The sequence below is a fragment of the Arvicola amphibius genome, chromosome 12 (genome assembly GCF_903992535.2).
Source record: "Arvicola amphibius chromosome 12, mArvAmp1.2, whole genome shotgun sequence".
Classification (NCBI taxonomy): domain Eukaryota; kingdom Metazoa; phylum Chordata; class Mammalia; order Rodentia; family Cricetidae; genus Arvicola; species Arvicola amphibius.
This window is the reverse complement of record NC_052058.2, coordinates 85,172,891-85,187,842: the sequence shown is the minus strand read 5'-3', so window position 1 is coordinate 85,187,842 and position 14,952 is coordinate 85,172,891. Positions and strand designations below refer to the sequence as shown.

The 14,952-nt window shown below is 39.5% G+C and overlaps 1 protein-coding gene across 6 annotated transcripts in view; it reads right to left on the bottom strand.

Annotated features, from left to right (window-relative positions):
- Positions 1-14,952, bottom strand: part of Ppp1r12b (protein phosphatase 1 regulatory subunit 12B) — a 215,516-nt gene that overhangs the window by 151,910 nt on the left and 48,654 nt on the right. For all 6 annotated transcript variants that reach the window (XM_038348745.2, XM_038348737.2, XM_038348746.1 and 3 more), the window contains exons 3-8: positions 11,062-11,180; positions 8,325-8,484; positions 6,323-6,467; positions 4,718-4,792; positions 1,464-1,543; positions 480-616 (exon numbers count right to left, since the gene is read on the bottom strand). In XM_038348745.2, the coding sequence (XP_038204673.1) occupies positions 480-616; positions 1,464-1,543; positions 4,718-4,792; positions 6,323-6,467; positions 8,325-8,484; positions 11,062-11,180 (716 nt within the window). The remainder of the gene's footprint in view (positions 1-479; positions 617-1,463; positions 1,544-4,717; positions 4,793-6,322; positions 6,468-8,324; positions 8,485-11,061; positions 11,181-14,952) is intronic.

The following is a 14,952-nucleotide window of genomic DNA, read 5'->3' as shown; positions in this document are numbered from 1 at the left end:
GATAAATGCATATATTACTAATAAGAGTAATAAAAGTAAGTCTGATTTCTTCTTTCATAAATTCCTTCACTAGGAAACTAAAGAAGTTTACAAAATAATTAAATAAATTAGGATTCAGTTTTACGAATCAGAGTAACATAATAACTAAATGCAAATTTTTACCATCGTGTTAAAAACATTTGACCTATAAAGTCTCTATAAGCCCATGCATCTCAGTATACTGGCTTCGTGAACTCTATAGCTGACATATCAATTTAAGGACAGGACATCAGGTTCCCTCCTGCAAGACTTCTCTATGTATCTCACCATATGGCTGCATTAGAACTGGCAGGTACATTTTAACTGAGCTCAAGGCTTTTATATACATATTGTCATTAGTAATTCAATATCTTGGAAACTGTACTTCAAGCTCTTTCTGGAAGCCTGTGAGGCCTGACCAACCCCTGACGGGCAGCAGACATGAAGGGCCTTTGCATTACCTGCCTCCTTCTCAGTTTCCGATTCTTCTTCTTCTTCACCTTCCTCTTCCTCTGAGCTGGAGCTGCTGGAGTCTTTGTTTTCTTCCTCTGTTTCCTGGGACTTGGGGCTTTCTTCTTCATAAAGCATCTTCTCCTTGCTAAATAATTTGGAAGCAATTCAGAAATGACAAGCCATTTAAGTTCACTGACAATCAGGTATATCAAAGGGAACAAATCTATAAATCTGTTTGTAGAAGCAACAGTAAAAACATGGACATCCTTATACCTGTGTATTTTCTTGGACCCTTGGCTTTCAACAGTCAAAGGTTTATTACTGCTTTTAGAGTATGAGTCAAGGAGATTTTGTCTATTCAACACACAGATAAGAGAGAACCGTGAACAACAAGGATATGATGGTAATGGGGCAGATAAATGTTTTTTTAAAGTCAACAAACAAATCTTTACTGAGTTTTAGTACATACTAGAAATCTTGCTAGATACTGAAACAAATAAACAAATTCTTGAGTGGAGGAAACACCCAGTGTAAGAAGGGGAGAGGGCAGAACTAGGAACCTCTAGGCTAAGCTAAAAGAGATACTGCCAATATAGTTTCTCAGTGTGAAGCGTATTCATTTATTCTCAGAGCCCCCTATATCAGTGCCATCTTCCCAAAACATTTCTACACTGGAAGATCATTTGACTTAAAACAAACACAGGTTCATTTTAATATAAAAATCCTTAAACATTGCTGGGCAGTGGTGGCACATGTCTTTAATCCCAGCGCACTTGGGAGGAAGAGGCAGGCAGATCTCTGTGAGTTCAAGGCCAGCCTGGTCTGTAAAGTGACTTCCAGGACAGGCTCCAAAGCTACAGAGAAATGCTGTCTCAAACAAACAACAAACAAACAAAACCAACAATAAAAACCCCATAAAAATCCTCAAGTATCACATACAGAGAACACCAAGCGCATCTTATTCCTTACATACAAGTAAGCTTGTATCTTACTTCTTGAAGAGTCCACTCTGAAACTTTCTATTCAGGTCTGACTCAATGAGCTTATTCCGCGTCTCCTTTTCACTTCGAAGCTGGAAATTGAAAAAAATAGAAAGAAAAGGAAAGAAGCTGACTATTTGTGAAAAATCAATAGTATTGAGAAGCACCAAAATGGAATCATCATTCTGAAAAATAAAAATAAAAACATGACAAAATCAAAGACAGAGAAGAGAATCCAAGGAAACGACAAGCATGCTGAGTGGTAGTAGTGCATGCCTATAATCCCAGCACTCGGGAGGCAGAGAAAGGCAGGTCTCTGAGTTCGAGGCCAGCCTGGTCTGGTTGCTCTACACGTTCTAGGACAGTCAAGGATACACAAAGACGCTCTGTCTCATAAAAACAAACAAAGAAAAAATGGGGCTGGAGAGATGGCTCAGAGGTTAAGAGCATTGCCTGCTCTTCTAAAGGTCCTGGGCTCAATTCCCAGCTACCACATGGTGGCTCACAACCATCTGTAATGGGGTCTGGTGCCCTCTTCTGGCCTGCAGGCATACACACAGACAGAATATTGTATACATAATAAATAAAAAATATTAAAAAAAAAAACAGGAATGTCACCAGGTATGGCACATGCCTTTAATCCCAGCACTTGGGAGACAGAGGCAAACAGATCTCTGAGGCTAGCCTGGTCTACAGAGTGAGTTCCAGGGCAGCCAGAGCTACTACATAGTAAGATGTCTTAAAAAAAAAAAAAAGAAAGAAAGAATTAGAAAAGAAAAGAAAAAAGACAAACACATCATCACCGTGCACCATGCCTCCTTGGAAGAAAGTAATAGATGAAAATCTTTATCCAAAGTAGAAGTGAGAACCATGGCCTTGGAGATTCAAGAAAACTGTCCCTTCAAAATCACAAATCAAACCTTAATAGGAAAAAAATTTAATAAAAATCCTGGCTTCTGAAGGATAAAGAGACAAAAGGAACCTGAAAATATTTTTTTGATTCACATACCAACATAAGTTATCAATAATTCTAACAAAATCACAGGCAGATACTATATGGGAAGCAAATTATTATTTCTTTTATTAGATATATGCTATTATAATTGGTCTGCTATTTTGATGTGTATTCTAGACCAGTAGTTCTCAACCTGTCATGACTCCCTGGAGCCACATTTACATTATGATTCATAACAGTACCAAAATTGCAGTTATAAAGTAGCAATGGAATAACTTTATGGTTGGGGGTCACCACAACATGAGAACTGTATTAAAGGATCACAGCATTAGGAAGGCTGAGAACCAGTGAGAACCAGTGCTCTAGACAAAATACACTTATGTCCTTGGAGCCTAAAGTTATACAGAGGACAAAGAGAAAAACACCATTCCCTTTAGTATAGTAAGGTTATGTATGGTGAAGCTGGGCTTGAGCGTACAAGTCTATCACACCAGTTACTAGGGAGCCTGAGACAGAAGGATTACAAGCTCAGACTAGCCTGGGCTAAGACGTGAATTCAAATGGTTGGAGGAAGATACCATTTATGCCCAAAACCAATTATGTTAGTAAAAGGGTATGGACTGTGAACTGAAATTTCTGAAACCGTGAGTCAAGAATCTTCCCCACGCCTTACATAGTTCCTCTCAGGTACTCATCACTACAATATAAAAGATATACAGGCTCCCACTCTTCTAACTTCCTGTATCAGAAAAACACCTCACTCTTCTAGACCCCACACTTCCTACAAGAACCCACCCAACGAGTATTTATGATGGTTTGAAAGGAATTCAAAGGCACAGATGAACATTCAAGACCAGGAATGCTGAGGTCATATTTGAGGAAATCAAGCAATCCAATTTAACAATTTAGGCAATTTTTATGTGCATCTAAATTACTTTAGAGGACAAGATTTTACAAAAACACAAAAACTTAACTATGCAAAACAGAAAAAGAAAACACATGAACTATATGTTGTTTGTCTGAACTTCATGTATGTGGCTTTCTAAATGAGTCTTAAAGTAACAAGAATTCTGCTTCAGAGGCTGGAAAGATGGTTCAGTGTTGGGAGCTGTGAACCCCCAGGTCCTGAATTTCTTGTAAACAACGTGTTATGCTTGCAGCTTCTCTGAGCGTGAGACCCTCAGGAGGTCCTGATGGCAAGGGAGTGGTTTCTGGTGGGTTTGGCTGGGGCATGGCTATTAGTTAAAGATTCCTACACAATAAAGGGGGCATTCTTGTTTCAAGGATGACCCATGTCTCTGTGTGTCTTTGTGTGTTTAAATCTCCAGGCCCTTGCCCAGCTCGCGAATGGTCCTGTAGTGCAGGTGCTGCAATACAGGAGTAGCGCCATACTGTCACATAGTACAGGCGGGCGGTAAAGAGCAATCATTGACTGCTCTTCCAGAAGACCTGAGTTCAATTCCCAGCACCCACATGGCCGCTCACAACTCTCTGTAATCCCAGTTCCAGGAGATCTGACAACCTAACACCAATGTACATAAAATAAATTTAAATAAACTATTTTTTAATAAAAGAGTTCTGATTCGGTAATCTAGACATGATGCCAAATGCTTCTCACATTAGATTCTCTGATCTGCCACATCTCTGAGTTACATAGTTCTTAATCAAAACCCACCGTAGTTCCTATATCTGTCCTCAACTTAAGTTCACATACCCTGCACTGTATACAAATGAAAAAAAAAATAAAGGAAACTCAGTGTGGCTTTTCTCTTTCTGTCCAATACTAATTTTAATCCCTGTCCAAATTACTCATTGTCAGAAAATGTGAGTTGGTCACTCTTTACTTGTGTACTGGGGGGGGGTCTATTCATGAGTAGCATATATATGTAGCTCTTCTGCAGAGCACCAAGCAGAAAGGTAGATTAAAACAATGAAGGTTTTAAAGAAAGGAGGAAAGATAAGAGGACTGAATTTCAGATGTTTTATCAATCTGAAATAAGAATGAATCATTACTAATCAAATACTGTCCAACACCACGTGACAACTGCAGTATTATTACTTCATTAAGTGAGAAACACATTCCTCTCTGTAATCGACTTTTAGTTGCCTGAAGGCTATTTCATGGTAAGTAGGTCTTTACAACATAGTTTCTTCAAGCAGACTATTGACAGTTTCTGAAGGGAGCAAATAACATCTGTGAAATGCAGATACATCCAGTTCAGCTCTGAAGCAATGACACTGAAGCAGAGACTGGGCACCCAGAGCAAACTGTGAACTGCAGGAAAGCTCTGAAAGCATCAACCAGACTTACCACATTCTGCTTCTTCTGAAGCATCTCCAAGTGCTCCACCAGACCTTCATCGGCCACATCAAATGGTGTCTGTCCCTAGCAGGACAAAGGGGCACCGTGACAGGTAGAAAACAGAAGCAGCAATCATGTGACTTCATCAGGGACTATTCACTATTTACTTACTGCATTTTATTCTGTCATACAAACTGAATCTCCTTTATCCAACATGCTTAGGAGAAGAGTGCTTTGGATTTTAGAATGTGAGTGTGTGTGTGTGTGTGTGTGTGTGTGTGTTAGGACCCAAGTATAAACACAAAATTAGTTTATATTTTACATATAGCCTAAGATGGTTTTATATAATATTTCAAATAATTTTGTGCTTTCATGGTATGGAATTTTCCACTTGGGGTATCATATCAGTGCTCACAAAGTCTTAGATTATAAGCATTTCAGATTTGAGACTTGGGTTGGAGATGCCCAGCCTATAGATGACTCCCCAATCTGCCTACCGTACATTGAGACATCTTCACATATCACAAAAGAGACAATTTAAAAAAAACGGCAAATCCTTTAACCACAGAGTATGTTGTGTCCAACAGTAATGAACATTTCTAATGCTTATGGCCTCTTGACAAATAATCAAGGGCAATCCCTATTTATACCCATTCTAAAGTGTTATTGTGATGACAAATTCAGTCAGTGCCCTTAAAGCCTCAAAGGAAAGTTTGGGGCACACCTACAGTGAAGACTAATAGGAATGATCTCCCTTTAAAGAGTGGAGTGGAGACAGGCAGGTCTCTCTCTCTCTCTCTCTCTCTCTCTCTCTCTCTCTCTCTCTCTCTCTCTCTCTCTCTCTCTCTCTCTCTCTCTTTCTTTCTGACAAGGTTTCTCTGTGTAGCCTTACAGAACTGAACTCTGTAGACTAGAGTGGCCTCAAATTCACAGAGATCTGCCTACCTCTGCCTCCTAAGGGCTGGGATTAAAGGTGCATACCACCACTGATGGCCAGGTTATTTCTTTTAGGAAACACCAATACAATCACATGCTCTGACCTATAGTCTGAGAGTGAGACCTGGATTCAGGAGTTATGTGAGACAGACAAAACCATGGGTCTTGATTTTAGAAAATCAAGCGATTTGGAATGAGAGTCCCAGGGTTTCTAAGTTGTTTGATATGTGACTAGGAAGACTACTTTCAGTCAAAACTGAACAATCTTTGCCATTACAGATGTTCTTGAATGACTCTATGTGCAGAGAGCTCAGATGTTAAAAGACTCTGAGTTGAAAAAAATAGTAAAATATTTCATATTTCACCATAGACAGGACATTAAGTTTCTCAAAGTTCATTTGTTGTCAAGAGCAGATATCTTTTTCATTTCCTTTTGTTTTAGGGGCTTCAACACAAGTAGAACCAGATGACGTGGTTGGTGAACTTTTATTTTACTGAGCAAATGTACTTCTTATTATATTGATGACAAGCAGCGAGGCAAAAAGGTAGAGGACAACACAGCTACAGTGGTGCACATCCCCCAGAACAGCCAACCGGATATTGAACAGAGACTTTATCCTACACCAGGCACCCAGCCACCTGATCTCATTGCCCTTTTAGAGGTTCAGACTCACTAACCAGTTTGTTCCGGATATCCATGTCACAGAGTGCTTCTGCCAAGATGGAGCAAGCTTCTTTCACTCCCCAGTGTGCAGCAGCATGAAGAGGAGTCCAGCCATCATGATCCTGAACATTGAGTTCATAGCCAGCCTGAATTAAAAGTCTAGAAGGAAACCCAAAAGGTACATTTACACCCTTGATTTTATAGTTTTCTACTAAATCAGCTACCACTCCACTAATGCTTCAGTTGCGGGATGACCTCCAGGCATCCTGTGATCCCTTCGTTCCTCTAAGGAACAGCCTGCAATTCCTATTGCTACTTCACACCAATTGCAATCTTCACTGCACTCTCCATAAGATCATCCCTATGGCAATCCTTACACATGGCCATGTCACACTATGCATGTTACTTAGTTTTTGTCAACCTGACATAAACATGGATTATCTAGAAAGAGAGAACCTCAACTAAAGACTTGCCTCTACCAGACTGGCCTATGAATGTCTATGGGGCATTTTCTTAATTGATAACAACGGGGAGGACCAACTCACTGTGGGCAGTGTCACCTCTAGGCAGATGGGCCTGAACTATATGAGCCAAGAGCTGAGTAAGCTACAGGAAGTAAGTCAGTAAGCGCCTTCTTTCCTGCCTCTGGTCTTGTTTGAATTGTTGCCCTGACTTCCTTCCCTTAGTGATAGACTGCTCTCAGAACTTATAAGCCAATAAGCTTTTTCCTCCCTAACATTGCTTTTTTCATGATGTTTGTTACAGCAACAGAAAGCAACTGGGACATATGACATACAAGAGGAATACATAGAATAGTCTGCACCCAAGATTAACTAAAACCTAATCAGTCAACTTACACAACTCTATTACATGGTATACTCTGCATTTTCCAGTTCAGAAAGGAATTCACATATAAAATGAGAACTTCAAATATCTCTGGGATTTTTTACCAATGAGTTTTGTAGATGACCTTTATAGGACATGAATGTTTTCTGTAAAATCCCATACCTCCAATTCTTAAAATACCCACAGAGAATTCTAGCTAAGCTAGCTATAAAACTACAGACTAACTTGCATCCATGTTATATGTAAGGGAAAAATATGATTCCTAAAGCCCAAATTGTACTGTGCTATCCTTTCAAGAACTGAGTAGCACATGACTACTATGTTCAGGCAGAAGGAGAAAAAGCATCAACATACTACCATACCTACTAGGAAGGCCGTACTAGGTAGAATGTGAACACTGGAAGAGTCTAGCAACAACTGTACACATAGTGCCATTAGCTCCCCTGCATTCTGGAACTATTATCAACACTAATCACCAGGAGTCACATAACGCATGACTATAAGAAAAGTGAAACATGTAAAATAGTAGAGTATAGCTCTCTTGCTATTTTAAATTACATTTTAAAATTGATTCATGTGATGTGCTGTGCATGCAAACATATTTTGTGTGAGGGTACATACATGCCACTATGCACAAGTTGAGGACAGAGGACAACTTGGAGGAATCGGTTCTCTCTTTCTAGCACATAGGGGACTGAACTTAAGCCATCATTTGGCAGCGGATGTTCTTACCCATGGAGTCAAGTGTGTGTGCACATGCGCACGTGTACACACACATACACACACACACACACACACATACACACCTGTCTAATTCTCATATGAAAACTGGATACTGCACACTCAAGATCTATAATTGATCTAATGAGCCCAGAAACTGTCTAATTCAGAACCACAAGGGTCACACATCTGTACAGTCAAAGAAAGGAGGTTTCCGGATAACATCACAGATCTGAGAAAGGTCTAACCCATGCCATTGTGCCTAAAGTCTGCATTTACCTGAGGAAGAGGGACTGTAAGAGGAAGGGAGACCACCCATTAAGGAACACCAGCAAAGTATGAAGCAAATTTGCAAGGCAAGAGAAAATCAACAAGAAAATACACCACAGTTAAAAAGATAAGAGCTTTTGCTTTCCATCTCTTTTTCTCCCAGTATGCCCAGCTCCACACCTGAGAACTTCAGAGTAACCCTTGGCAGCAGCTACATGCAGGGCTGTGGCCCCTGAGCGAGCCTGCCTCACATCTTCTATTTTCCCGCTGTTGAGCCACTGGCGGGCGTCTTGCAGCATCTGTTGTTCTTCTTCCTTTCTTGACTGCTCTAGGTCAACGCCTGAAGAAGCCAGACACCAGACAGCAGTGTTACTAAAGCCCCCCTGTGTCTGACAGGGTATTTCCTTTGGATTCAAAACATACAGATATTACCACAGATAACACTTTTCTCATTAAGCTGGTAACTGATTCAATTGAAAGCAATGGAATTTGTATTACAAAATTCGCAATGCTAAATAGCCAGGCTAACCACTATGTGGTACACACACATTCATGAAGGGAACATACCTAACATTGTTTTCAAGAGAACATAAAATCAGATTAGATATTATTTTTACTTACAATATTTGTATGAAACTATAAATACCAAAGTTCTTTAACGTGTTTTATGACCTTTGTTTCCCAACAATCCTGTGGAGTAACTATAATAGCTATTACTAGTCCCACTTGCCATATGAGGAAACAAACACAGAAAGGCTGGGTATTTTGTGTATGATCACAAACATATCAGTGGCAGAGCTGCCAGTAGAACTCCTTGATGCTCTTGGCTCATGTCCACTCACTACACTGCAAGATTACCATCAAATCTTCATTTCAGGTAGGCTATACTGTGGGAAAGGGCACTCCTCCTAAAGCTCATTTCCACATGTACTTGTACTACTTATCTGAAGCTACATAGAGCAGCCCAGCGATTACCAAGTTATCTAAAGCCAACTAGAGTCTGTTTTTAAGGCAATGTAGATTTTGTCTCCCTTGCAATCATCTGGAGGTACTCTAAGAGTTCTTCCCTTTATCCATCAACTTTCCAATATCTAGGCCAGTAAAGAAGAGCCTTAAGAAAAGACATTCTTCATTATACAAAACAATGAAATGTTCAGAATACAAACACACCCGTTCAAAAGGTTCCACACTCATAAGCATACTTTATCTGTACTTTCAGTCTTCTTTTTGGCTCCTAAATAAGAAGCCATGAACTGCTGAAGACCTGTCTGTCTGGGGAGGTGCATGGGGTGAAGAGGAAGCTATTTAGACCCAGTAAGAGCTATCAGTGCTGCCAAGCGAAGCAGACATACAAATGCTCACTTCAAGCATTAAGAGAAGTCAGCAATCAAAATAAAAAGAGTAGATTCTTAAACTAAAACTTACTTATAAATTTGTAAACTGTAAAACATTTTAGGAGACTGAATGGGGGTTGAAAAGATGGCTCGTTGGTTAAGAGCACTGGCTGTTCTTCCAGAAGTCCTGAGTTCAATTCTCAGCACCCACATGGTAGCTCACAACCATCTATAACTGTAGCCCTATGGGCTTTAATGCCCTCTTCTGGTCTGCAGAGGTACATGCAGACAAAACATTCATACACATAAAATAAATAAATTTTTTAAAATGTATTTTAGGAGATGAAATGAATAGGATGAGAGGATAAACTTAGTATAAAATTTTTAATTCAGTAAGACACAGAACCACATATGAACTTTAATAATAGCATGACCTGGAATAACCATCACTTAAGGCAGGCTTAACATGCTTTCTATAAAAAGTGAGATACTTAATGTTTCCTTGCAGATTTGACAGCCCTAAAATCTACCATTACTACTCAACTCTGCTGATACAATTTTGGATAATAAACAAGCACGTGTGACCAGTCTTGGCCCTAACTGTTCTAAAGGACACTAAAGCTTTGGAAATAACTTCTGGTCATTTAGAAGAGCCTCCTCTATCTCTAATCACTGCAGATCCCATCCAGAGTTTCATGACAGTTTCAACAGAATCCTAAAACTTGCTGTCCATAGTTAGCCAATAACTTTAAATTGAAAAAAATTCTAAAGCTAGGTGTGGTGGTGCTTGCCTGTAATACTGGTAGGGAGAAAAGAGATTTGAGGCATCTGTCCACAGACAGCCTGGGTGATACTGTGCATAAAACAAAACAAAATGGCTTTAAGGTGTCTGAAAGGAGAACCCTACCTTATGCCCTTAATTGAGTTTCTTCTAAAACTACAAAATAGGAACATATTTTCAGAATATATTCTTCTAAGATAGGTTCCTTATCTCAGGAAACAACTAGAACCCGCAATCTAAATGCAGGGAGGCAGAGGCAAGAGGACAGCTGAAAGTCCAAGGACAGTCCAGGCCACAGAGTGAGCTCAGGGCATGTGGGGCTATGAAGTAAGACCCTGTCTCTCAAAACTGCAAACAAAAGAAACTATCAGAACAGTTTCCATGGTTACTATGGCTAAAGATCCTTTCAGCGGTTTTAATAAATAGCTTTCAGTACCACTGTGTAGTTCTCAAAGGAAAAGGACACAAAGTCACAAAATGGATTTGGCCACACTGGATTCCAGCCATTCTCCAGACTATCCAGTGAGAATACAATGTACACGCACAAAAAGAACAGTCCACAATCCTCCTCAGGTCACTCCTAACTCCAAGATCAGTCAGTACACAACCTTAGAATAGCAAAGACAAGGAAAGCCTGGTCAGCCTTTGGACATGTGGCCTATGCTTGTATGAGTTATTAAGAGGATTGATGACGAATGTGGCACAGACAGATTTAATCCTGCCCTGTCACATGATAAGGAAGGATTATGTTCCCTAAGGGGCAGTGTGAGAGCCTCTCTAACCACCCAGTCTCCTAGGTTACCTTGCTTCTTTACTTGTTCCAGAAGAAGGTCTTTCATGGCTGGCTCTTCTGCAAGATCAGAAGGAACTTCCCCCTCGCTGTTTACAATTCCCACACTGGCTCCATGGCTGATAAAATACCTGTGTGACAAAATCAAAATTATCTCTGTCAATCTGATATCAGTTTGTACTGTGTCTTGAGTTCAATGTACCGCAAGGCATATTTGGGGGTTTTAAACATGATAAAGATAAGGTGTTTTGTTATTAATTTATTATTAATTTCATACCCTAATAGCCTTCAATAATTAGGACTGTAGAGTTCACCATTTCCCAACAAGCGTAATATTTTCTTACATATCCATATTTACTTACATACTCATTTTTTGATATAATCAAATCAAAAAGATTTTGTACATATGCATATGTATAATACCAATTCTTTCACTTCTAAAAATACTAAGTCTTTCTAAATACTATAAGGAGCAGGGTAGGGTGGGGTATTTGGCCAAGCCTATATCCTAGCATTCAGGATGTTGAGGCAGGAGCCTGGCCTACACTCTGAGTTCAAGACTAATCGAGACTATAAAGTGAAACCTTGCTTTAGTAAAGTAAAAGAGGGTAGGCATTCAGCCTTCACTCATACAGCCTAGGATCCAAATAAATTTTCAAAAAGACTTACTATACTTCCAGTATTAAAAGAAAATTAAAAAGCTATGTAAATAAGGAGTTCTCATGAAAATTTGTTTGCAGTGCCAAAGTAAAATTTGCTTAGTAATGTAGATGTGAGAACTGAGAAATAAAATATGTATTTAGAATTTGCATGAATTTAACTTCCATAATAAGTCATTTATATGAATCTACATTCATAAAGGAAATTAAATTACTGAAGAAACATTTAAAATGCAAAGCAGATTCTGAATCCACACAGAATATGTATCTTGAAGGAAAAGGGGCTGATAATTTCAATACTTTATCTGTATCTTTTAGTTTTCAAAGTGCTTTGTCTCTGACTGTCTCTCTCTCACACACACATACGCATACAAACACATACAAACACGCACACACAAATCAATCTTAAATAAAACTAAGATAAAGGCTTACCCCTTAAGAAACTGAGGGTCCTAACACCAATTGTGGGGAAGAGGGCACTTGCTGACAAATCCAGTCACTTGAGTTCAATCCCTAATGTGGAAGGGGAGAATGGACTCCTACAAGTGGCCCTCTGACTTTCATATGCAAACCATTGCAAACACCAACACACAAATTACATGATCAAGAAAAATGGCTTCTACCCAAGGAACACCGCTTTCCATTTTTCCACAGTTCATAGTAGAAACATAAAGACCTTTAGCACTGCACTTGTACTGGATGAGAGTAAACATCAGCATATGAACTAGAAAGCAGCAGGACACAGGAGGCTGTCTAGATGCTTAGAATTGCTGTTAGTTCCACATATGTCCCTTGAAAGCCTAGCTGAGCACTGATAAAAGGTATTTTGCTACTATTTCCTAACACTTATTAATCCATTTATCCATTTATTTACCTATCTATGTGCACACGAGCATGCCATGGGACATACAAGAAGGTTAAATGACAACTTGCAGAAATCAGTTCTTCATTCCACCATGTGAGTTCCAAGGATCAACCCCCCTGCTCGGATTTGATGGCAACTGCCTTTACTTGTTGAGCCATTTCACTGGGTCCCTTTGCTAATCTTAACGGAAAAAAAGTACAGAAAAAATGTGTTTTTAAAAGATCTCGAAATAAGTTAGCATTGCAATAAACTCTCAGTCATGCTTAATGTTTGGGTCAATCTGCTGCTTCTAAATTAAACACCATTAAGAATAATCTAGCAAACTAGTACTCTATTTAAACTCAAAATTAGAAAAAAATAAACTAAATACACACACAACACACACACAGAGAGAGAGAGAGAGACAGAGAGAGAGAGAGAGAGAGAGAGAGAGAGAGAGAGAGAGAGAGAGAGAGAGAGAGAGAGAGAGAGATGCAAGGCAGAAAGGATCACCAGGGAAGATGAAATAAAATGGCTATGGGTTTCTCCTGGAAAAAAAAAAAAAGCCAGTTTCTCTGTCCTTCACCAATTATCCTAGAAATAAGTTTAAGGTGAAAGTTCTTCAAGACACAAACATGCCAGTGTGGAGTTGGCACACATGTGTGACCCCAGCACTTGGGCTACTGAGGCAGAAAGATTGAAGTTCATGGGTTGCCTGGGCTCCATTAAGCCCACGTTCAGCCAGAGCTACACAGTGATACCCTGTCTCTAATTAATTTTTTAAATACTTTTATTATTTCATGTGTAAGGGTGTTTTGTCCCAACAATTGTCTGTGCACTACATGTGTGCATAGTCCTTGGAGAGCAGAAGAGGATGCCAGGCCCCCGGGACTGTAGTTAAGAAAGGGTAGTAGGTGGCTATGAGAATGCTGCAGATCCAACCCAGGTCCTACAGAAGAGCAGCCAGGACTCTTAATGCTGAGCCATTGCTCTGTTCCAATCCCCAATTAAATAATCATGTTATTTCCCTGATCTGTTGTATAAAAATATTAAAAATAAGGAGAGTAAAATAAAAACTCCTCTGGGGGCAGTAGAGATGGCTCAGGGGTTAAGAGGACCCAGGTTCAATTACCAGCACCCATATGGAAGGTCACACCTGTCTGTAACTCCAGTTTCAGGGGACCTGATACCCCTAGCAAAAACACCAGTGCATACAAAAATAAAATAACTTATCTAATGATAATGTGTATATTACAAGGTAAACTAAAGCATGCCATATCTACCTCCACCCCACATCTGCAGTGGATTCCAGACTGGATCAGCTCACTATGCTCAGACATGTATATGCATAAGTTGTGATGGTCACTGATAAACTTACTTCATTCAAGGTAATATTCCACAAAAGGCATTACAATAATTCTCTCTATTCAGATTTCCCAAAAGATAACACCACCTATATTACTCTCTAAGACTCAGCTGGTCTTAGATAATTTAGAAAAAAAATGGATAAAAAAAAACTAAATTCTCGAATGTAATGAGATTTTGTAGCTTAATCACAAACATTCCACCTAAACTCATACTCAAGTACTAATAATGAGAAGCCAATATGCCTTGCATTTCTTAAATGTTGTAAGCCCAAAGTGGATGAAGAAGTCATCCTCAGTCCTAGGCATCGGAACGTTGACATTAGTGAGTACGACATAGAATCAGAACCTTTTCTATGAGCCTGAAATGGAGGCAGCCTAGGTGACAAAGAGGTTACAGATCCATACTAACTTAGAACAAAGGAAACTACGATCCAGTGGTCTTGGCTTTGGGGCCACTCCAGTTATCTACACCTAAACAACAGCCCTGCCCAACACCCGCACTGATGCCTCTTTCGTCTCTACACCGATACTTTTCCAACTGAGAATCAGTGCTTCAAGGAAACCCAGCCACTCAGCAATGCTCCAGATAACCTGGGCAAATGCAGTTATTAGACCTCTACATGACTGCCTGGTGTTTGCTGAATAGGAAAAAAATATGTGCTAGCTGCAGTTGTATCATTGAAAAGGGCTTAATCAATTTTATTTTCAAAAAAGATCATAGGCTATCCTGATTAAATTTACTTATTAATCTAAATTTGCCCTGCAAATTTTAAAGATGTTTCAACTGCCAAAGTTTCTTTCCTAACTAAAAATAAAATCCCTGATCATTCTTTCATATAACAGAAACTTATTTTGTGCTTCTCATATAGTAGGTACCAGGTGATCAAGACTCTTCTGCTCTAGAGAGGGCAATCTGCCCCCAGAGGTCAGCAGCTACTAACATGCTAAACATAGCCATTCAACCAATGTGGAGAACACATGCCAATCACTACCTTGCCTTGGCCCTATGTGCTCTGGCTCATAATTTGCTATT